General features: G+C 38.0%; 1 protein-coding gene across 1 annotated transcript in view; it reads left to right on the top strand.

The window, feature by feature from the left end:
- Positions 1–20,057, top strand: part of LOC137248416 (zinc finger protein 227-like) — a 33,555-nt gene extending 13,498 nt beyond the window's left edge. Inside the window, exons 5-9 of the mRNA XM_067779355.1 lie at positions 7,693–7,842; positions 9,505–9,521; positions 9,607–9,761; positions 9,841–10,128; positions 19,618–20,057. Coding sequence (XP_067635456.1) covers positions 7,693–7,842; positions 9,505–9,521; positions 9,607–9,761; positions 9,841–10,128; positions 19,618–19,621 — 614 coding nt within the window. The 3' untranslated portion in view covers positions 19,622–20,057. The remainder of the gene's footprint in view (positions 1–7,692; positions 7,843–9,504; positions 9,522–9,606; positions 9,762–9,840; positions 10,129–19,617) is intronic.
- The last annotated feature ends 3,866 nt before the right edge of the window (positions 20,058–23,923 follow it).

Below are 23,923 nucleotides of genomic sequence, written 5' to 3'. Positions count from 1 at the left end.
GTATTTTGAATTCAGTTTTAAAACTGCATTAAAATACAACGATCACAAAAAAAGTGACTTAGCACATTTTCACATTAAGCTAACGTTTTGTATAAACGTTTTCAAAATTTTACTTATTTTGAATTTTTTAATGAAGTAAATTTTTGATGAAGTAAACAAAATATGAGTACTGGGCTAGCTGCTATTGGTGTTGAAATAATACCAATTTTGTAAATTTTTTCTAACATACTCTTTTTCGTCCGTGCTTTTTTTTGTTTCAAAAAACGAAACGAATATCCAAATAAAAACTTATTACTTCCTTATACAGCTGTGTCCGGTGATTATTAAAGATGTCATTGCTAAATAAATTTTCGATTCGATCGAATTTTTTCCAATTACAGGGGGCTATTACTGCTTGATTCAATATACAAAATTTTCGCTGGTTTGCTTCTGAGCCGCATCAATGCTCGGCTTGATCGTAACAATATAATTTCTTCAATTTGTTTAATTTAACTAGTATAGTTCAGTTAAACTTTGGTGCGAAGGGAGCTTTTGACACAGTCCCACGGAATATGCTTTTCTATAAGTTAGCACAGCTCGGCCTCTCCAGGCACATTATAGAGGTTTTGCGCTCCATTTATGAGGAAACAGCCAGTCAGGTATGGATGGAGTGCTTTCAGATCCGTTTAATGTTAACCACGGTGTACGGCAATGTTGTTTGCTGAGTCCAACTCTATTCTCATTATACATCAACGATTTACGTGGCAGTATCTCTGGCGGTGTAAAGGTTGCTGACACAACGGTAAAAGTACTTATGTACGCCGACGATATCGTTCTTTTAGCTGACTCTGCCACTGTCTTACAGAAAATGATAAATGAGCTTTACGTGTATAGTACGCAGTGGGGTTTGAGAGTTAACCTGACCAAATCTAAAATATTAGTGTTCAGGGAAAGTAGCAGGTGTCCTTCTTTTCGTTGGTCTTATGGTAGCGAGTCTATTGATATTGTAAATGACTACAAGTATCTGGGAGTTCTCTTGAATTACAAACTATCCTTCACAAAGCACCTCGAGGCAAAACTAGCTGAGGTTAAAAGAGCGAAAATGCTACCTGGTCAAAGTACATAAATAACCCTCGCATTTGTATCTCAAATAAAATGAAAATTTTCGAGGCAGCATGTAGGTTAGGTTAGGTTGCGAGGGCTAAGCTGGACACTATGGTAACAGCTCACTACTTAGGCCACCAACGGACCCGTTGTAATACCCTATACGGTCTCAAAGGGGACCCCTACCCTGTCTAAAGCGGGTCAAACCACTTCGTGGAATTTATGTATTTTGCTAGAGCCTTGACTTCATAGCTAGAGACCTCAGCAAGGTCATGTAGAAAAGGTTTACCAAGGATGGCCAACATACGCCTACTAAGCGCTAGACCATTACAGAGAAGGTGCTGGACACTCTCCTCCTCTTCTGTACATCTGTAGCTGCGACAATAGTCGAAGGTCGTTACCCCCATTCTAGCACCATGCGTGCCTATTAAACAATGCCGTGTTAGAACCCTTATCAGGGACGATAGAACTGATTTGTTTAAAATCAGAAGCGCTCTTGTGCGCCCCATGTCATATGAGGCCCAGGTTAGCCTGGATGTCTCACACGATGATATAGCTGACCATAGTCAATTTGCAATTCTTATAGTGCTTGTGTTCACACGAAGCTGGCCATAGGTATACCTACCGAATCATTTCCCGGAAGGATATGGTCGGTGGTGCCTCTTCTGGCCAGCTCGTCTGCTCTGCAGTTACCTGTGCCCAGGTACCCATATAAGGCTGATACTGAAGTGCTGAGCCAACTCGTTAAGAGATCTGCGGCATTCAGTGACCGACTTTGCGTTGGCGACGAATGAGCCCAGGGCCTTTAATGTGGCCTGACTGTCTGAGAAAATAAACACCCGTTTACCATCCTTTGGCATAGACCCGAGATGATTCACAGCCCTGTGTATTGCCAGCATTTCCGCTTGGTAAACACTACAGTGATCTGGGCGGCGAAAAGAGACCTCTAGACCCAGATCCGGCAAAAATAGGCCTGCTCCCACCTTCCTGTCAAGCTTAGAACCATCCGTGAATATGTTGATGGCACCCGGTACCGTATGTTGTCTGGTATTCCACGCTTGTCGCGATGGTATATATATACTATAGTTTTTAACCAAGACGTTCTTTGGCGTGCAGTAGTCAGTGCGTACCGGTATTGGGACTGGGGCATTCGTGCCCAGGATTGTTGCGTGTCCATTAGATCCATTTGACCAGAGACATGTTTCCCTTATTCGTAGAGCGGCGATGACCGCTATTTCCTTCGCCACCAGGTCAAGAGGTGGAAGGTATAGCATTGTGTTGAGTGCTTCAGACGGAGTGGGGCCGAGAGCCCCGGTAATGCAGAGCTCCGAACTCCGTTGCACCTTTTGAAGCATTTTAAGATAGGTACTTTTAGCTAATGCAGGCCACCAGACCAAGGTACCATAAAGATGAATCGGGCGCACAATGGCTGTGTAAATCCAGTACGCCACCTTAGGGGAGAATCCCCAGGAGGTGCCAATTGCCCTCTTGCAGGTGAACAGCACTGCTTCTGCCTTCTTGGATCGCTCCACTATATGGTCACTCCATAATAGCTTCCTATCCAGAATGACTCCCAAATACTTAACTTGATCGCTAAACGCTAAAAACGTACCCCCAATTCTTGGCGGTGTTAGATTTGGTACTTTGTACCTCCTCGTTAAGAGGACAAGCTCGGTTTTATCCGGGTTGACTTCCAATCCTGTGGCCGTGGCCCAGTGCGAAATTTTGGATAGTGCCCCTTCCATTAGGTTGCAAAAAGTTTGCGGAAATTTCCCCCGCATGGTGACGCAGATGCCATCTGCATACGCGATCACTTGGTGACCTTCGGCCTCCATGAGGCGTAGTAGTTGGTTGACGGTAACCACCCAAAGTAGCGGAGAGAGAACGCCGCCCTGCGGAGTGCCTCTGCCGATCGGTCTGCGGATCACGCATGCACCTAGCTCAGTTTTAATCTGCCTACGCGTAAGCAGATTGCATATAAACTCCACCAGGCACGCGTCAACCCCCAGATCGGTCAGCGCCGAGGTGATGGCCTCCGGGAGAACGTTGTTGAAGGCACCCGCTATATCTAGAAATGGCACCAGTGTGTATTATTCCTTGAGCCTTAGACAACCTATAAACATCCCTTTTATCCAGGGTCTTATAAGTTCGGCAGTATACTGCAGCTGAGCCGGAAAAATTCCATCCGGCCAGGCGATTTATAGGGCTTGAAGGTCTGTAAAGCCCAATCAATCCTTTTATCATCTGTGATTTCGCTTATTAGCTGATTATTAGGTGACCCTCCGCTAACAATATTTGAAGACACGCCCGCGCTTGCTGGGAAGTGTGTATCAATAAGCAATTTAATGGTTTCAGCGCTGGAGTCCGTCCACTGCTTTTGGACGTAACTTATACTCCGTTGCCATTACTGGAGGTGGCATCCACACTGAGACCACCGGACGAAGCGGTAAACTGGAGCGGAGCTCACCTCCAACTGTGATCCCGGCCAAAGAGCGACTTAGGCGCGAACTGCCTTTGTTACGAAATCCAGAGATTTCTTGTTGTAGCAGCCGACGACCTTGACGCCCTTCTGCCAACCCGCCCCGTCGGAGGATATCTCCTCGCTCTCAGCTTCGAGCATTCTTGCCATTAGTTTGCCCTCTACAAGCAACCACCTTTCCGGCGTTATCTTCCCGTCAGGGTTGATTGTGTCGATGATGGCTACTTGTAGACCTAAGGCGCAGTAGAAGGTAGCGTGAGATCTACGCTTTTCGACTCCTTCTCTGGTCGCTCATCGGATCTTATTCTTTTGTCGGCCTTGTGCGCCATCGATCCGGACGAGGACTCTTGGTTAGCGTCCTTGCCCTGATCATCTGGCGCTTTCTGGCCGTCAGTTTTAGCAGCGTTAGTTGCATTGAGCCTTGCTACTACCTAATAAGAGCCGTTTCTCTCACAGTGAGAGTGGCAGGATCCTTCTTCTGCAGCTTCCGAAGGTAGTAGGAAAAGTTTTTATGGCCCTTCAGGGCTTTCTGCTCCCTTTTTGCCTTCCCTGACTCTGAACCTTTGTCCTTCACAGTTTCTGACATCTGGGCTTGGGCATTAAGCAGAATGCTCGCAGCCTCTGAGTCTATTTCATCTTCGTTGCTCTTCAGTGATGATGGCTCATCCTCGGTGGCGCTGACTGCTCCACAGAGCGTGCTCGGACAGGGACAGAGCCCTTGTTCTCCCATTAGCATTCTTAGACTGTATAGCCTGGGGTTCCGCTCCACAGCCTGAGAAGTCGCTGGATCTCGACGCCAGATGGCCTTCTCGCCCACCATCTACCGGGATCCGACCCCCTGCACCGTAACTTTACTTCCTCCTTTGCCGCTCATAATCGACGAACTGAATTCGTCATCACCCTTTGAGTTTCTTTCAAGTCTACCACTCCTTCTAAAAGACTCGGACTCGACCGCCCCTAAACTGGGGAAAACAGACGTCGTTGTGTGCCGCCCCTGACATGGAGAAAATACGCACACGTGCCGTTAAGGCTATGTGTGCCAGGTGCCGCCCGTCGGACAAGAAGTTCCGTCCCTAACATGGGAAAACAGTCGCAAACTTATAATTGTTAAGGCAAAAACACCAGTTCTTAGTTACCGCTCCACGAGGCTCGAACTATACGGGTGGAGGATGCCGGAGCCTCTCTTTTTGTATGTTCACTACTTCGCTGAAGCGGCATAAGCCCCCGCACCGCGACAAGGTGCCTGCCATAGCGGAGACACACTTATGTACATGTACACATTGAATGAAGCAGCCACACATACACATGACCAGCAGCTTGAAGCAAGGAGATTATTTCACATACACATCACGTCATCATCAGCTAAGAGCAGAATTTGTTACTCACACATACACTTGCATATAGCTAAATTACCAAGTATGAGATACAACTGTTCCAAAAGGCATGTTCGTGAAAAGTTTAGACCATAGGACAAATATTGGCGGCCACCGTGGTGTGATGGTAGCGTGCTCTGCCTACCACACCGTATGCCCTGGGTCCACACCCCGGGCAAAGCAACATCAAAATTTTAGAAATAAGGTTTTTCAATTAGAAGAAAATTTTTCTAAGCGGGGTCGCCCCTCGGCAGTGTTTGGCAAGCGCTCAGGATGTATTTCTGCCATGAAAAGCTCTCAGTGAAAACTCATCTGCCTTGCAGATGCCGTTCGGAGTCGGCATAAAACATGTAGGTCCCGTCCGGCCAATTTGTAGGTAAATCAAGAGAAGCACGACGCAAATTGGAAGAGAAGCTCGGCCTTAGATCTCTTCGGAGGTTATCGCGCCTTACATTTATTTTTTTTATAGGAGACGAGGCAACAGATAGTATAAAAGCAGCACAAGCTGAGGAATAATAATCAGTTTGAATTAACACGCCATTAGTGAAGTATTATTGTAGTTGTGAAGTACTTCTCCCAAAGTAGTATAAATAAAGACCATTTTGCTATACTGAATATTGGAGTTATTTATTCGACAGTTCAGAGATTCGAACGATAGGAGAAGGTCCAAAACAATACAAATTTCCCAAAATTCGTTACAACATCTTCATGTTTTTGAAATACTTTATATAATCAAGAGCCCTGTGTTTTATATAAGTAAGTTATCCGCGAGATATACCTAAAAAGAAAACCAAGAAAGTGTTTTATAATAAACTACTTCAATAATTAGAAGGTGGGACTTTTATTTCCATTGACCCTCTCTACCTCTTTTTTGCACCCAACTCCTAAATTGATTTAACATATCTGTAAGCTATGAAAGTATACAAAAAAATAACCTTGGGCAAAAGTATTTATTTATGAATGAAAGAAAAGTGTGCATTCATTTCAAGTTTATACCTATATGACATTATTTTATTTTCTTTTTATTTTTTCTGTATTTTCTCTTACGATTTTTATCGCTCCTAATAAGATTTCAGTACTGGTACAAGCATTGTAAATTTTACCAAGTAGCGCAACTAACAGCTGATCGGTGAAAATTCGCACATTCACACGCACAGTTCTCGACTCAGTTTCAAAACAAAACTTTAGATTATTTAATTCAAATTTTCAAGTGAGATAATACTTACAAATTTATGTATACAGAATATATATGGCATTTTTGTTGTTATTAAAACAATATTTTTATTTATATTAAAGCTTTTATCATTTTTTTTTTTAACTTTGAAAAATCTCCGAACACCATTCCTTCATTATATGACATTCGACTGCCTAGTCCACTGCCTTCCACTCTATTCGCAACATAACCTCTACTTAAGCTGCCAAACTATATAGTAAACAATGGGTACAAGTGTGTAAACTATATTTCAAAAAGCTAAAGCATATATGGCACTACTTTATTTTTGCTTGGATTCCAAGCTAAAAAAACTGACGAAACTTTATCGGAACTTCAAAACACAAAAACAATTTGTAACATGAAAAAGTGAGACCGCTATTTCCCCAAAATTAGTGAGCTTGACATGTATTTGTTTATGTTTTACATTTTATTTTTACATTAACACTTTTAACAATAAAAACAATGCTAATAACACACGAAAATTACTTCGGTCTCTAATGGTTCACTTTTTTCACAAGAAAGTTGATTTTAATTGTGTTTTTATGCACCAAATTTTCAAACTGAAAACAAAATTTTCATGTGTCAGAAAAAAATAAAGAAAAAACCGCCGAATGTCAAAAAAACCTATCGAAATACAAACTGGCTCGTTTGTTTTTAATGAACTAGATTGTATTTTCCTTGTATTTCGTTAGTTTTTTCAACTATAGGTTACACAGTTACACCAGTACTGAAGCCGTATTAGGAGGGAGTGCGACAAAAAATTTAAGATAAAATACAAGAAAAAATACACGAAAATAAAGTAGTGTCATATAGATATAACGAAATACAAGAAAAATACAATCTAGTTCATTAAAAAAAAAACGAGCCAGTTTGTATTTCGATAGGTTTTTTAGACATTCGGCCGGTTTTTCTTTATTTTTTTTCTAGATGACATTGTTGATGGAATCCGGAACCTCAAGTCGTCTTCCCAGACAGATATTGACGGCTTATCGTCTTATCTCTTTAAAAATTGTCTGATTCTAGCCACCCCGCTTGTTTTAATATTCAACAAATCTCTCGAGTGTGGTGGAGATAACCTTCATATCCCCTCTTTTTAACGTTGCCAACTATAGACCAATTGCGAAATTATCTACTATCTCTAAACTTTTTGAGTATTTTGTAAAACAAAAAATTAGTTTTGCTGTCAAGCAATTAATTAGTGATAGTCAACATGGCTTCATGCCTGGTAGATCCACGGTTACAAAATTAGCAATTTTTTCTGAATTTTGCCTTGCAGCCTTCAACAACCGTCTTCAAGTCGACACGGTTTATACGGATTTCTCCAAAGCGTTTGATAGTCAGTCATCAAATCTTGATTTCCAAACTAGCCAGATTGGGCTTTCACTCTATATTTTTGTCTTGGATTAAGTCCTACCTTCACTCACGCAAATGTGTAGTTGTTGTTGACAATACTCACGCCAAGCCTTTTATTGCATCCTCAGGAGTCCTGCAAGGCAGCATTTTGGGGCCACTGCTTTTTGTAATTTTTATTAATGACATTTCAGCCTACTTTCAGCATTCCCATTTTTTGCTGTACGCTGATGATCTGAAGGTGTTTACAACTGTTTCTACTCCTTCTGATTCAAAAAATATTCAGTCTGATTTGAACAACGTTGCTGATTGGTGCCGTAATAATAATCTGCCTTTAAATATTGGTAAGTGCTTTCACGTGGATCCTTAAACTCGGATCCATTTCTTTTAATAAATGCCAGTAAGGAATATGCTTTGGGGATAATAAAATTTAAGTGCTCGGTGAATGTAAAAGACGAATCAAATACAACACCTAAATCCCGAATTTTATTCACCCTAAGTAACGGCTTATTAGAGACATAGTAAGACGAAATCAATTTATTACATAATTTGGAATAAGTTATGTGATAACATTTGTTGGCATTCAGCGCAAGCTTATTTTTACAGCACCACTCATTAAAATTATTTAACTCAGATTGTAGTATGAGAGTATCAGACTCATTCTTGATTCCGAAAAAAATTTTCAAATCATCAGCGTAAAGAAGATAATTGCATTGCTTGAAACAAGCACTTACATCATTGATAAAGAGAATAAAGAAAAGTGGGCCAAGGATACTACCTTGGGGCACACCTAAGGTTGCTACGTAAGGAGATGACTTTACGTTGTCAATAACAACAAAATTTATCCTATTGGATAAGTATGAATAAATCCATTGTAAAAATGTTGAGTGGAAACCCATTTTTCGCAATTTAGCCACGAGAGCTTTGTGCGAAACTCTGTCAAAAGCTTTGGATATGTCCGTATATATGTAGTCAACTTGACAACCATGAGTAAAAGACGAGATGCAGTAATTCGAAAAAACGACCAGATTAGTTACTGTTGAACGCCCCGGAACGAAGCCATGCTGACATGGGCAAATATAACGCTTAACTGCGGACGATAATTTAAACATCACCGTTTTCTCAAAAAGTTTTGAAATCACGGGGATCTTCGATATTGGCCGATAGTTTGTAACGTCAATTTTACTACCACTTTTATGAATAGGTTGAATAAAAGTAGTTTTCCATTCATCCAAAAAGATACCAGACTTTAATGATAAATTAAATATATGCAACAAGGGCTGTGCAACGGAAGCTACACATTGCTTCAGGAAAAAAGATGAAAATTCTTGATAATCACATTGCTTGGAGCTCTTGATCGTCTGAATACTTAAGATAATATCATCAATATCTAGAACTAATGAGGAGAAGTCGAAACAAGACGTTATCCCATTCAACATATCCCCGTCGTCATTCCACAGATCATCAATAGCAAAGTTCGGCGATTTAGCTCTGACTTAACAGATCCTTATAATCTTAAGTTGCTGTTTACGTCTCTCGTACGCTCTAAGTTGGAATATGCTTGCTTTATCTGGAGGCCTTATCATGACTGCCATATAAAAAGGCTCGAGCGAGTCCAAAAAGTCTTTTTATGGTTTGGGTAGAGAGTATTTGTCTCCATATACCCCCTAGATCACTTCGAAATTGGGATATGTTTTATATTGATTGCGCCCGGACCCTCTATGCCTCTAACGCTCCCGTTTTTAGAGCACTGAGGGAGTTCAATACTATCTCAAATTCTTTGGCCATTGACTTTTCTTTGCCAAAGACCACCTTCAAATCTATGTTGAGTGTAATAATTTTTTGATTGTATTGCTAAGGTCTGTATTTTTAAGTACAAACTCAAGTAGTCTGTAAGAACATTAGACTATTTTTGAAATTAAATTAAATAAATAAATAAATAAGAAAATAAGTGGTCCTAAAAATACTAAGACCGTGCTTAAATTTAAACATACTCGACTTTTTAGTAGCCAAAAAACAGATAGTTAGTTTAGTTTAGTTTCAAATCCTCGCTTCCTTTTAATATCAAAAAATAAACTCGTTTTTTTTATTGTCTTGATTACCTGTAGTTTTTTTTTTTCACATACAAACACATACGTGGCAAGAACTACCAATACCCGTGCAATATTTGTGGGAAACGTTTTAAAACAAAATGGGACTTAAGACAACATAAACGAATTCATAGCGACGAAAAGCCACATAAATGTGATTTTTGTGAAATGCGGTAAGTTATCATAAAAATCCTCGTCCTAATATATTTATCTAAATTTATTCTAGCTTTGCTCTCTGCTTGTATTAAATAGATTTGCAACACCTGCGGCCGTAAGGGAGCATTTGCGTACTCATACCGGTGAAAAACCATATAAATGCAAATACTGCGACCGGTGCTTGACGACAAAACACAACCTGAATAAGCATTTACGTGTACATCTGGGTGATAATATTCACAGATGTGAATCTTGTCCCTTAGCTTTTAGTTTGGCTTCGGAGTTACGGTTACACTCAACTACGCATAAAGACGAAGATCCAGAGAAGCGTGAGCGAAATGTGGCAGCTTTAAGGGAAGAAGAGGCTAAATTGAAAGCAAATAGGTAAAATGGCATTCATAAACTCCGTAGACTGTGCTCTTCTATTAAGGTTAATTACTCCGTATAGCGCGGAATTCAGGGCTGGTATTCTGTTATACGATCCGTGATCGAAAACAATTTTTTTACAGCGCAACATATCTTAAATGGCGAATCGGATAACCGAAATATGTTAAATAGTGGCTACGTGTACTAATTACAATTCATTCCAATTTTTACGAATAGCTTGAAAAATCATATTTATTGTTTGAGTGAAAGCGTTTTTCGATACGTGATCGTATTACACGATACGGACCCAGATAATAAGATCAGCATGGCTTGAAGTATATTTATTTAAAAATATCAATTTTGCTTTTTTATTTACCATTTTCTTCACAAAATTTCGTTAAAGATGAGGTTTTCGTGCATTATGATCTGGGTACCGCGCTTAACTATAAAATTCCAAAAATAATTATTGTCCTATTGGTATTTTTATTTGAAGTTGGTAACTCTTTATACTGACAAAATTTAGGTAAAACCCAATCAAATGTGCCATATCATTTTTTCTACGTCTCCATGTTAAGCTTTAAATGTTGAGACTTATTTAATCTTAATTTTAACCTACACTGCATCCACTTGCAGTTTATTTGACGGATGATTTTTTTATATTGGAAAAATTATAAAGAAGAAGCACTGGATTTATTTTTTAAGTTTTGAGTCCCAAAATAGTTAAACGAATTTGGAAAACAAAAAACACATTTAGGCAATTCACAAAGTCGTCGTCGTCGAACGTGCTACGATTTGAAACCCCTCACGAGATAACCCGACCCTAGAGACCTTCACACTAGAAATCTCAACTTGGACATTATGCTGCTGGTAACGACCCCGACTACTTAAAAAAGGACGTGTGGCACTCGGGGACTGCCGCGGTAACGCTATTGCATATTATCAACTTATGCAATTATAATATTTATGCAACATTTCGTTTTCTTTGATATTAATTCAAGTTTTGTCCTTGATATTAATTCAAGTTAACCTTTTTAAGCGTGGTGACCGATAAGAAAACAAATTTTTTACTTTTATTGAATAAATGAGAAGTTAATATTTAACTTTCACTTTAACTTTATTTTTAACTTTAACATTCACTTTAACTTTAACTTTATTTTTAACTTTAACATTCACTTTAACTTTAACTTCAACTTAACTTTACCTTTAACTTTAACTCTAACTCTAACTTTAACTTTAATTTTAACTTTAACTTTAACTGTAACTTTAACTTTAACTTTAACTTTAACTTTAACTTTAAATTTAACTTTAACTAAAACCTTAACTTTAACTTTAACCTTAACTTTAACTTTAACTTTGACTTTGACTTTGACTTTGACTTTAACTTTAACTTTAATTTTCATTTTAACTTTAATTTTATTTTTAACTTTAACTTTAACTTTCGCTTTAACTTTAACATTCACTTTAACTTTAACTTTAACTTTAACTTTAGCTTTAACTTTAACTTTTACTTTAACTTTTACTTTAACTTTTACTTTAACTTTAACTTTACCTTTAATTTTAACTTAAGTTTTAACTTTAACTTTAACTTTAACGTTAACTTTAACTTTAGCTTTAACTTTAACCTTAACTTTAACTTTAACTTTGACTTTAACTTTGACCTTAAATTTAACTTTAACTTTAACTTTATTTTTAACTTTAACTTTAACTTTCGCTTTAACTTTAACATTCACTTTAACTTTAACTTTATCTTTAACTTTAACTTTATCTTTAACTTTAACTTTAACTTTACCTTTACCTTGAACTTTAACTTTAACTTTAACTTTTACTCTTACTTTAACTTTAACTTTAACTTTTACTTTAACTTTTACTTTAACTTTAACTTTACCTTTAACTTTAACCTTAACTTTAACTTTAGCTTTAACTTTAACTTTAACCTTAACTTTAACTTTAACTTTAACTTTGACCTTAAATATAATATAATAAAAAAAAATATAACTTTAACTTTCACTTTAACTTTAACTTTATTTTTAACTTCAACTTTAACTTTAATTTTAACCTTAACTTTAACTTTAACTTTCACTTTAACTTTAACTTTATTTTTAACTGTAACTTTATTTTTAACTTTAACTTTCGCTTTAATTTTAACATTCACTTTAACTTTAACTTTATGATCCGGGGTGGGCGTGAGCTTAGCACCTGCTAACAAGCCAACCTAATATAAACGCACGCAAGTCATTTTCTGTCAAAAATGTCTCATGCACATACAACTTGTATGAGAGCAACTCAAATTGAATTTGCTGCGTGAAAACCTAACTCGATTTCCAATTTTTGTTCTGCGTGACATTTAGATTTGACGTTTGCACACATGCTTTACATTGTCGCAACGCATGCTTATTTGGGTTGGGGCAAAAAACGCTGGTTGTTTGCGTGCGCTAAAAAAACGCAGTGCGGTTTTATTAGGTTGGCTTGTAAGCGACCATATATGTATACGATAAGCGATAGCACAATGGCTACTTCTTGAAAATCAACGACAGCTCTTTTAGTTTGATTTCGTTGGTCGTATGGCGAGGAAGTGACTAAATAAATAATTGATTTTGCTTTCGTGCTCGCTACGCGTTCGTGTTTACTTACACATTCTCAATTTGGTAACCGTGTAAATGTAGTGGTACCCACCGCTGTTTATGATAGAGATCCAATTTTATGTATTTGGCCTGTTGGTAACACCGAACCTTTACGAACCTTTTCGAGCCTTTTCGGATCTTTTTTGACAAATATCCGTTACGGTTTTTTTTTGATTTAGTCGCCAAGCCCGCCATAAAATCTATGCAATAGCTTAAAAGGTGCTTACAGTTTTAATCTTAACAAAATTTGCAATATATACATGATACGTAGTAACACTACCAGTAGAGATATGGTAGTGCGAAGTACGAAAGTTTAAAAAAATGAAAATCGTGCTGATACCCTTCTATTTAGTTATTCCCTCCACAAAACGTTTAGTGCCAAAAAAAAATACCTGAGTCGTTTTACGTCAGGGGAGATAAATGCCGAGCTTCTCTTCCAATTAGCGTCGTGCTATTTTTAATTTACTTACAAATTGGGGGACGAAACCTTCATATTTTATGCCGACTCCGAACGGCATCTACAATTCAGATGAACTTTTACCGAGAAGCGTTTCGTGGCAGAAATACACTCCGAATGCTTGCGAAAGCACCACCAGGGTGACCACGTTTACTTCCCAAGGCAGTCGGTTCTATGTCGCTTCCCAAGGCAGTCGGTTATATACGCTTCCCAAGGCAGTCGGTTCTATGGGCATCCCAACAGACATCTAATTGATGAGCCAACACCGCCCAGTGGTTTAAGGAGTCATCCACGTAGTCACTATGAGGAAATACGGCACATGAGAATACAGCCGTATGAAGCTAAAAAACATAAGCATGTCCTCAGTGAACTCCATAAACAGGCGTCAGACGTCTATGTCAGGAATTGCCCGGTGAATCCAGTACTCAAAGAACAATACCCTATACTTGCAGAAGAGGAAAGCACACTCCCTAGCGAAACGCGAGTCACTCTAACTCAACTTCGATCTCGATACTGTAACAGTTTAAACTCTTACCTAGCCAGAATCAACCCCGACATACAAAATGTATGCCCTGCTTGCAATGTGTCCCCATATGACCGTTAATACGTTTATGGCCGTCCAACAAAGCGCGCCAGTCGCTCCACTCTGCCAACCGGCACCAATTAGTCACACCAAGGGAGTCTTAAATCGTTTTCCACCTGGTGCTTCCATCGGAGTGGTGCCGCCCTATACATCTGCTTCCATAGGCGGGTTCCGTTAGAAAAACTTTCTTGGCCGGAGATTCATCTTTCATTCCATAACATGGCCCAGCCAGCGCAGTCGCTGCGTTTTAATTTGCTGGACTATGTTGATGTCTCCGTATAGCTCGTACAGTTCATCGTTAAATCTTCTTCGGTACTCGCCATCGCCAACTTGTAGAGGTCCATAAATCTTTCGAAGAACTTTTCTCTCGAACACTCCAAGAGCCGTTTCATCTGATCTTGTCATGGTCCATGATTCTGCACCTTATAGCAGGACGGGTACGATAAGTGATAAGTATGATTTTCGTTTGCCGAGAGAGGACTTTACTTTTCAATTGCCTACCTAGCCCAAAGTAGCATTTATTGGCAAGGGTGATTCTTCGCTGGATTTCAGAGTTGATGTTGTTGCTAGTGATGCTGGTTCCCAAATAAACGAAGTCTTTTACTATTTTGAAATTATGGCTGCCAACAGTTGCGTGGTTGCCAATGCGCATATGCGCTGACTCTTTCCTCGATGACAACAGGTACTTCGTTTTGTCCTCATTCACCATTAAACCCATCTTTACCGCTTCTTTTTCCAGTTTGGAGTAAGCAGAACTAACGGCGCGGGTGTTTAGGCCAATGATATCAATGTCATCACCATATGTCAGTAATTGCACCTGAAAGATGTATAACTAAGGATAAATTAAACGCCGATGTTTAACGTTTAAACAGAATTGATTTTATTGAAGAAATGCATTTCCTTTTATACAAAACTAGCAGACCTGGCAGACGTTGTTCTGCCCTAAATTTGGCCTATCTGTATTTTTTAATAAACTTTTTCCGTCTAACTCTGCCACCCCAACCCCTCTTCTCTTTTTCCTGATCCTTTTATTCACTCCTCCTTCCGTCTTTTTCGCTTCATCTATCTCCATATTCGTCTCATTCTATTTCTTTCTCAGTATCCTTCTACTTCTCTCTTTTCTCTTCTCTCACCTTCTTCTCATTCTTCTTCATCCCTTATTGCCTGTCCCAGAGGGTGGTATGTATTTGGTTCCAGTCCCAGTCCCACTCCGAGTCTCAGTCCCGGTCCTAGTTCTAATCCCAGTCCCAGTCCGTCTCTGGTTAATTTCCCGGAAAAAAGGATCGTAAATACCAATATAGGCAAATTTATATACCAAATTTTCAAATTTTGAATTTTTTCTAAAAAAAATCATAACTCAAGAATGGCTAAACCGATTTGGCATCTCAAAATCAACGAACCATCATCTCTCCTTCCTGTATCTTTCCTAAAAATTTCATGGCAATCTTTCTATCCGTTCTCGAGTTATGGAGTGACAATCAAAATGTACACTTCCTTTTACATAAATAGATTTCAAATTTTGAATTTTTTCTAAAAAAAAAATCATAACCCAAGAATGGCTAAACCAATTTGGGATTTCAAAATCAACTAACCATCATCTCTCCGTCCTGTATCTTTCCTAAAAATTTCATGGAAATCTTTCTATCCGTTCTCGATTTATTTATTTATTTATTTAATTTAATTTCAAAAATAGTCTAATGTTCTTACAATCAAAATGTACACTTCTTTTTACATATATAGAAGAATAGATTTCACCTCAGCAACACGTGGTGGTTATGTTATTAAATTGTAGGTTATATTTTTAACATACCGCCATCTATAATAATACTTACTCAATCAAGTCAACAGATGTCGCCATATATAAGAATCATTTGGAGCTAATAGATAATTGTGGCTGTCAAATAATCTATATATGGGGTATTCCATCCCATTTCGACCAATTTTGAACCCGACCCCTATATATATAGATTTCTTATTTTACATATTCGTAGTTACACCACTAATACTTACAAACTAAAAAGTATATACATGCCTAATACATGCATGCCAAGTCAGCATATTATTACTTTTTTACTAGTTATAGATATTTGTTATTATGTACATATAAATATTTGGCAGGCACATTGACAAACTGTTAAAGACGTTCAGTCATGCTGATTAGCGGGTTGGTCAATATGACAGTTAAATAGAGTTGACGAATGTAAGCAGATATGGGTTTTGCTGTCGGGATTTGTATATGATGTTGATCTCCCGCTGGGTTCAACATAATTTATGTGGGCTGATGTAATTTGAATGTGTGTCGTCGATAAATGCATTGGCAGAGAGGTGTATTTGCTAATGCTACACACCCTTTTATAGAATATTGTTTCAGAGCGGTTAAGTTCTGCAGCTGGTACAATTTTCTGCAGCATCAAATTAAAGAAATCGCACGATGGGGGGTCAACCCTGTCTGAAACCTCGTTTAGTTTTGAACGGCTCGGAGAGGTCCTTCCCAATTCTGACTGAGCTGATGGTGTTGCTCAACGTAATTTTGCACAGCCGTATAAGTTTTGCGGGAAAACCAAATTCAGACATAGCGGCATATAGGCAGCTCCTTTTCGTGCTGTCGAAGGCGACGAAGAGGTGATGTGTGTCGATTCTTTTTTCGTGGGTTTTTTTTTCCAAGATTTGGCACATTCTGAAAATCTGGTCGACGGTAGATTTAGCAGGTCTGAAGCCGCACTGATAAGGTACAATCAGCCGATTCACGGTGGACTTCAATCTTTCGCACAATACACTTGACAAGACCTTAAATGCGGTATTAAGAAGGCTGATGCTGGTGCAGTTTGCAGTATCCCCTTTCTCGTGGACTGGGCAAAGGACACTTACATTCCAATCGTAGGGCATGCACTCGTCCGCCCATATTTTGCGAAGAAGCTGATGGATGCGCCTTACCAACTCCACGCCGCCGTATTTGAATAGCTCAGCAGGCAATCCATCAGCGCCCGCGGCCTTGTTGTTTTTCAATCTGGTTATTGCTATTCTGACTCCGTCATAATCGGGTGGTGGGACATTTATTCCATCATAATCGATTGTGGGATCGGGTTCGGCATACCTGTGCTTACCGCACCACTACCATTTAGGAGAGCAGAGAAGTGTTCCCTCCATAATCTAAGTACTCTTTAGACATCATCTAGACATCAGTAACAAGGTCGCCGTTTTCGTTGTTACAGGAGTTTGCCCCGGTATTAAAACCTTCCGTCTGTCGCCGAATTTATTGGTAAAATTTCAGGCATTATTCCAGGTGGCTAGCAGCTCAAGCTCCCCGCACTCACGCCTTTCGTCCTCTGCTTTTTTCTTCCTGAAAAGGCGTCTCGCTTCCCTTTTTGACTCGCGAAAGCGTTCACACACTCCTCTTGTTGCAATCGCTTTTAACGTAGCCCTTTAGGCACCGTCTTTCCTTTCGGTTGCAACGCGGCATTCTTCATCGTACCAGTTGTTTTTCGTTGGGCGCTGGTAACCAATTTTATCCACGGCGGCAGTAAGAAGTGCATTGGAGATATGCTCCTGCATTCCGTCAGGTTCAGTTGTGATCTCAGAGAGCAGATGTGAGAGTCGAGTTGCGATTGCAGCCTTTCAACGTCTACCTTTCCTTGTGTTTTTTGTTCCTTGGTTTTTGCCGCGCCCGGCTCTGCGTGTTTTAGCTGCGACGAGATAATGGTCCGAGTTGATGTTAGGTCCTCGAATCGTGCGCACATCTAAAACACTGGAGGCATGCCGTCCGTCTATGACAACGTGCTCGATCTGATTGCGAGTATTTCGATCGGGGGACAGCCATGTAACTTGATGTATCTTTTTATGCATGAACCTCGTGCTGGATATGACCATGTTTCGAGCACCGGCAAAGTCAATCAGCCTCAATCCATTAGGAAAAGTTTCATTGTGTAGGCTGAACTTTCCGACTGTAGGTCCAAAAACTCCTTCTTTGCCCACCTTGGAGTTAAAGTCGCCAAGCATATCATGACGGGGCAACGCTCCTATGTGCGTTCTAATTGTTCATAAAAAGCGTCTTTCACCTCATCGTTTTTCACCTCTTGGATGGCGGTAATGTCAGATTTTGCTTTGACGAGGACTTCAACCAGCCGGGCATCTTCACCAATCCCATTCAGGGAGCGGATGTTCCAGGTGCATGCCCTCAATTCATTGTCCTTCAAACGTTTGCCATGGTCGTCATCAATAAAGGGGGGTTGTATTTTTATCCGAGGCTTGTTTTTGGTTTTCATTGGAGTGTGGTTTGACGTTGCGGCTCCCAAGCCCAGCGCACAACCCGCTCAGCGGAGGTGAAACTATTATTTGCACGTTTATGTAGCGAGCCGTTTGCTCCAAGACAGACGCCCGCTTGCAGCCGCACCTCGTGGTGGACAGACGTTGCAGATGAGAAATCCTCCAGCTAGCCCTTAAACCGATTAAGTCAGAGTGGTCTAGCCGGGTTGTCACCCAGAGGATACTTGACCGCAAGCGACTGGAAGTAGTGAGCTGCTTGGACCGCATGCAAAAGAATCGCTCTAGCCATTCTTAGGTGAATGGCGGTCAGAAGCTTTCCCCACTTTCGTGGACTTCTACGGCCTCCATCCTCCCCCCGTTTAGAAAAACTTTTTTTTAGCTAAAATAACTTTTTTTTAATGCCGTAATTCGATCACAAATCGACCAATTTTATTGAAATTTGCCAAGTACATAAGTCATTTTTATGATAGAAAATTTTGTATAGCTTCTACGGAACACGATATTCGAATATGTATAACTAGTATCTTATAAATCATTTCGTTCGTGACGTTTCGCTTTAATCGTGTCCTTAAAATGTATGTAAGAGCAGACAACTGGGTATATAATATCCGGTTTTGTCCAACCTCAAACTTCCTAACTTGTTTTCTCCTAAATTCGAAATATGCGATCTTGTTTTAGAAAAAAGTTTCTTCCGAAGTACTCACTTGGATCGAGTATACTCGATAACTTTTACTGAGTATGAGCACTAGAGTCGATACTTTGTCCGAGTATTTTAAATGAGTACCGGTATGGTTACTTTTTTTACAAGTTCCATCACTAGTTATGAGGAAAATATGTGTACCGAAGTTTGTCAAGTGACTTGAACTGTTAGAAAGTGCTTCTAGAAAAAAGGGGAGGTTTCACCTTCATTTCCAATTTCGTTAATTTTTTTTAATTTTCATGGAATAAATACACTGTAGAAGTTTTTTTGCAGATACGTAGCCTGTTATATCCTTTAACGGCCCCTTTAAATCTCGTCAATATAAAACTGCACGTGGCCCTTTACCAACTTCGGTAATTTTTCCAGACTCATTCCGTAAGACAATGAAGTAGTGTACCAAGTTTCGTAATGGTAACTTAACCTTTTTTGAGTATGACCAATAATATTTTAAAAATTTAATTTTTCACATGACATTTGGCTATTGTAGCTGCATTATTTACTGAATAATCACGTTTTTGAGGGTTTCTAAAATGTATATACATAAAAAGTGGGCGTGGGTATTGCCTGATGTAGCTCATTTTAAATAGCTATGAGAGATGAGTGTCAAGGAATCCACATATAAAATGTCAACAAGATATCTTAAAATTTACTCAAGTGAACGGGTTCACATGGCTAAAAGAATTTCTTTGTCACCCGGATCATTTTGATTTATGGAAATCTATATTTATTCTAATTATATATTTTTACTCAATCGTATAATGACGCCTTATGTAAGCTTGACTTTTAGTGGGTTATATCCTTATATAAAAGCTCATAATACAAAAGTGGTATCTATATCTCCTTATGTAAGCCTTATTTTAATTGATCTAACGTTATTTTCCAGATAAACCTTATGCCACACAGTACAGAAAAACAAGGAGTATTATAAGGATTACACCAAGCTCGTACTACTAATTTATCGAAAACAGTAATTTGGACAGTTGGTTGGAATGCGGCTGCTCCAAATCAAGTCCATTGTGACAGCCGTGATAATCGATTAAGAACAATTTAGCGATTCTAATAACACATTCAATGATACACAAAACGGATTTACTATTAATTTTGTATGCTTTTGCATGAACGTTGAGAACTCTTGCTATGAGAAAGGGATGACAGAGTGGTAATGAATTATGTCATAGCTATCAATATCAAAATTTTGAATTTAGGTTAACTACGTCTATAAATAACTAAATAAAAGTATGGTACGATGTGTGGCTTAGAACCATGCCCATAACCTACAGCAAAAAATTATCAGTAGTTAAATATAGCTTTTTTTTTTTTTTTTTTTTTAATAGTTGACTACCTTACGGGATACCAGAGTATAACTCAATTTTAGTTGACTTTTGAAAGTTAGCTAATAACCGGTTGTAAAGTCATGCAGCATTGCAATGGCAACCACTGTGGAATTAAAAAAACTCAAACCGAAATAATCTAAGTCAGAAAAAAATTTGAAATATGAGAAAAAATTTATCTTCTGAAGCCAAATTTCAGATATTGTTTTGGTCTCTAGCAGTTCCTAAAAAAAAAAAACAAAAAAAAAAAAAAAAAAATGTAACGTCTGTCGAACTGTTTTCACGCAGCAACCAGAATAAAAGCCACTTGAGGTTGGCTTTCATCTGAATATGATGTACTGAAGATCGGTAATATTTTTATTATAACAGTTATGTATTACAGATGGAAATAGGCTAACTTACTTTTTGGTTTAAATTAGTTGAATCGTAGTTAGCTGAAAAGTAATGCAAAAGAAATAAACAGCTCTGAATACCCTTAGGTCATTGCCGAAGCATGATACAAATATAACAAGGTAAAACCGGTGAGAGCCGAAATGACGTTTACAAATTTTTTTAATTTCTCACCGCTCTCACTTTTTAATTTTTACTTTTGATTTTATGTTTTTCGTAAAAAAACTTAAACATCAAATTTTTTTTCTACATTTAACCATGGTTCAATTATATGGTTGGCTCATCTCATCAGCTGCCTTTATTTATTTCATTGCATGGTCGATGGGATTGTCAAAAGGAGATGGTAAACTCAAAATGAAACAAACACATTGGCAACATTTTCTTACACATACAAAAACTGCTAAGTTTTATGTTTCAATGCCATACCATTCGCACCAACATTAATACACAATTTTTGACAATTTGAACAAACATATTTTGTTATTGTACAGATGAGCCAACCATATAGTTGAACCATGCATTTAACTCTATTACATGAAACATTTTTCCTTGAAGCTTTTTGTTTTGTTGTAATTATTTTAATTGGAAAAGCTACCATATGCAATCCTGGATACGCACTGCACTATTCGAAATAAAAGCAACGTTGTCCAAAGGCGGCAAGGAAGCGAACTTCTTCCCAAACGAATTAAAAGCCCCCGACCCAATTCCAGTATAATGCTGGACTTTTAATGAAGGGCGTAGTTTGGTCTGGTGGTCTGTGCACTGATACGGAGGCCCGATTCACAAAAAACTCACATGCATTCCTGCTAGCAGCCTGCACTCTTATTACAATAATAAAGAACTTAAAACCTTTTAAAATTCAACGGAGACAAAATTTTAATTCAAAACTTTTATTAATACTTATAATAATTTATTAAATTATAATAGCAATTTGGTGACAAAATTAAATAACATATGATTGAAAATAAAAACAAAATATGTACTACAAATAAACTATGTCGATAAAAATTAGATTGAACTTAAAATATAAAATAGAAGCATGAAAAAAAAAAAAAACAAATAGGTTATAATAAAATAGCAAATAACAACATAAACTTAAAACGACAACAAAGAAATGCAAGTGACATTAGCTACCGGAGCAAAGAAATTCATGGAAATACAAATGTGAAATAATGTTGAAATTGTTATTAAATCTACAAAAATAAAATGTGAATGCAACAGAAAAGGATTCTGCAAAATTGGCACATAAAACTCATTTTCGTATATTTACTTTATTTATTTTATGTGCTAAAAACTTTAAATACAATTTAAATCATGAATTACCTAAATTATTATTTGAAAAAAAATAAAATAAATAAAAAATGTATTAAAAACGGAAAAAATATGAAAAGGTTTAAAATAAAACATTGCTTGCTAAAACATTAATTAAGACTGTTGTTTACCTTTTAGGCTACGTGTATATCTGTGATTCTAAGTGGCAAAATGCTGCTCCACCGGGTATCCATAACACGATGAACGGTGCGACGAAGCAATTCTTGACTTTCACGTTAATAGATGCAGGAATTCCTATTGTTTTTGCAATATCCACTTGTAGACCACTCCACAACTTGATATAACGTCTATTATTAACTCCTCAGCGGAAAATCGAAGTTTATCGGTACACAATAAAGGTTTTCAAAAATTTTTCCTCGTATTATACAGCCACCTATTAGTAGATTAAGACACGATTTGATTCAAGGTTGCATCGTTAACGGCTCGAAAGGTGGACAGTAAGTAGCTATATAATGAAACAAAAATTGGAAATTTTCCTTGGTTCAAGAAATATACACAAAAAGCTGTTGGTAGTCAGCACTGACCGATCAATCGATAAGTTGCTCATAAAATTTGAACCGGTAATGCTATAACCGCGAATAAAATTCTGAATTAATCTACAAGTGGCTATATAATGCAAAATGAGAATTTGCAAAATCTATGTCGGTTCAAGAATTATAGGCCGATTTAGGTGCTTGGTTATTTGTATACCGTTAAATTCCAATTTCCGCCTTGAAGGGTTAACGATGGAACTTTCTTTCAAGTTGAGCATAAATCTACAAATATGTACCTATATAAGGCAAAAAAAACAAATTTTTTAAGTCTTGCTTGTTTCGAGAGATATGGGCCAACTTAAGTGCTGGGTCATTTGTGTACCGATAAATTCTAGTTTTCGCCTTGAAGGGTTAATGATGGAACTTTTTATCAAATATTAAATTAAATTACAAGATTATACCTACATATTGCAAAAAGAAAATTTTTGTTATTCGGCTTGGTTCAAGATATATACACAATAATCGGCCTGTCGACAACTACGAATGACCAAACCGATTATTGTGTATATATCTTAAACCAAGAAAAATTTCAACATTTTTTTTATTTCATTATATATGTAGCTACTCACTTGAAGGTTAAGAAAAATATGATTTATGGTCCTATCATTAACGGTTACTGCGCTAAGTGCATTAATCGGGGTTTCGATTATTACTGTCGCATCTCTCGAGCCGTTAACGATGCAACCTTGAATCAAATCGAGTCTTAATCTAGTAATAGGTGGCTATAACATACAAAAAAAATTTATTTTGAAAATCTTGATTAGTTCTAGAGTTTTGGTGCTGGGCCATTTGTGTACCGATAAATTCCGTTTTCGCCTAGAAGGGTTAATGACTACATAAAATTGTGGATTGATCGACAAGTAAGTAGCTGCATAATGCAACAAACAAAATTTACAAACTTTGCCTGGTTATATGTATACACAAATTGACAATCACTATCGATAAACCGATTAACCCTTGTAGCGCCGCAGAAATCAATCAATTGATAATGAATGAATGGGTTTGCCATAATTACCTCCACAGTAAGAAAATTCATAATTTGCAATTTTTCCATTCGCTTCTACCATGATCGCTTTTATTACCAGGCACGCAGAACTACCGAAGCAGATTCTTAACTTGCTTATGTGTGTGTTAAATTATCTCATCCATGAAAACAAACATTGCATACTTTTAGGCAGAAGTCATATGTTTCAAAGCCAACTCAGTTGTTTGACCGGAAGTGCATACACAAGTTAACATATGCAGCCTATAAGTATGCAATGCCGCTTTTAATTACTTATAGGAAGCAACAAATTTATACACACACACCCACACGTATTAGTGAGTGGCGTCCGCTTATGCAGTTTTGCGCGCCTGGTATTTTTTGATAGTTGTGATCGCTGTAGATGCAAAAAACGAGAATGGAGAAACTTGCCGCCAGGGACGAGTTAATATGATTGATGATTTCTGCCGCCGATGTGGTATTGTTGGTAAAGATACTTAGCCGATATTCCGGGTTCAATTTCTAGGTACGGAGGATTTAAAATAACACAGAGTTGGGCAAGATCATATAAAACTACTCACCAGAATTCTATATGGATTCATGAATAAAAGACCATTTTAC

The sequence above is a fragment of the Eurosta solidaginis genome, chromosome 4 (assembly GCF_040869045.1).
Source record: "Eurosta solidaginis isolate ZX-2024a chromosome 4, ASM4086904v1, whole genome shotgun sequence".
Classification (NCBI taxonomy): Eukaryota; Metazoa; Arthropoda; class Insecta; order Diptera; family Tephritidae; genus Eurosta; species Eurosta solidaginis.
Note: the sequence above shows the minus strand (reverse complement) of the source record. Positions and strands in the feature narration are given on the sequence as shown.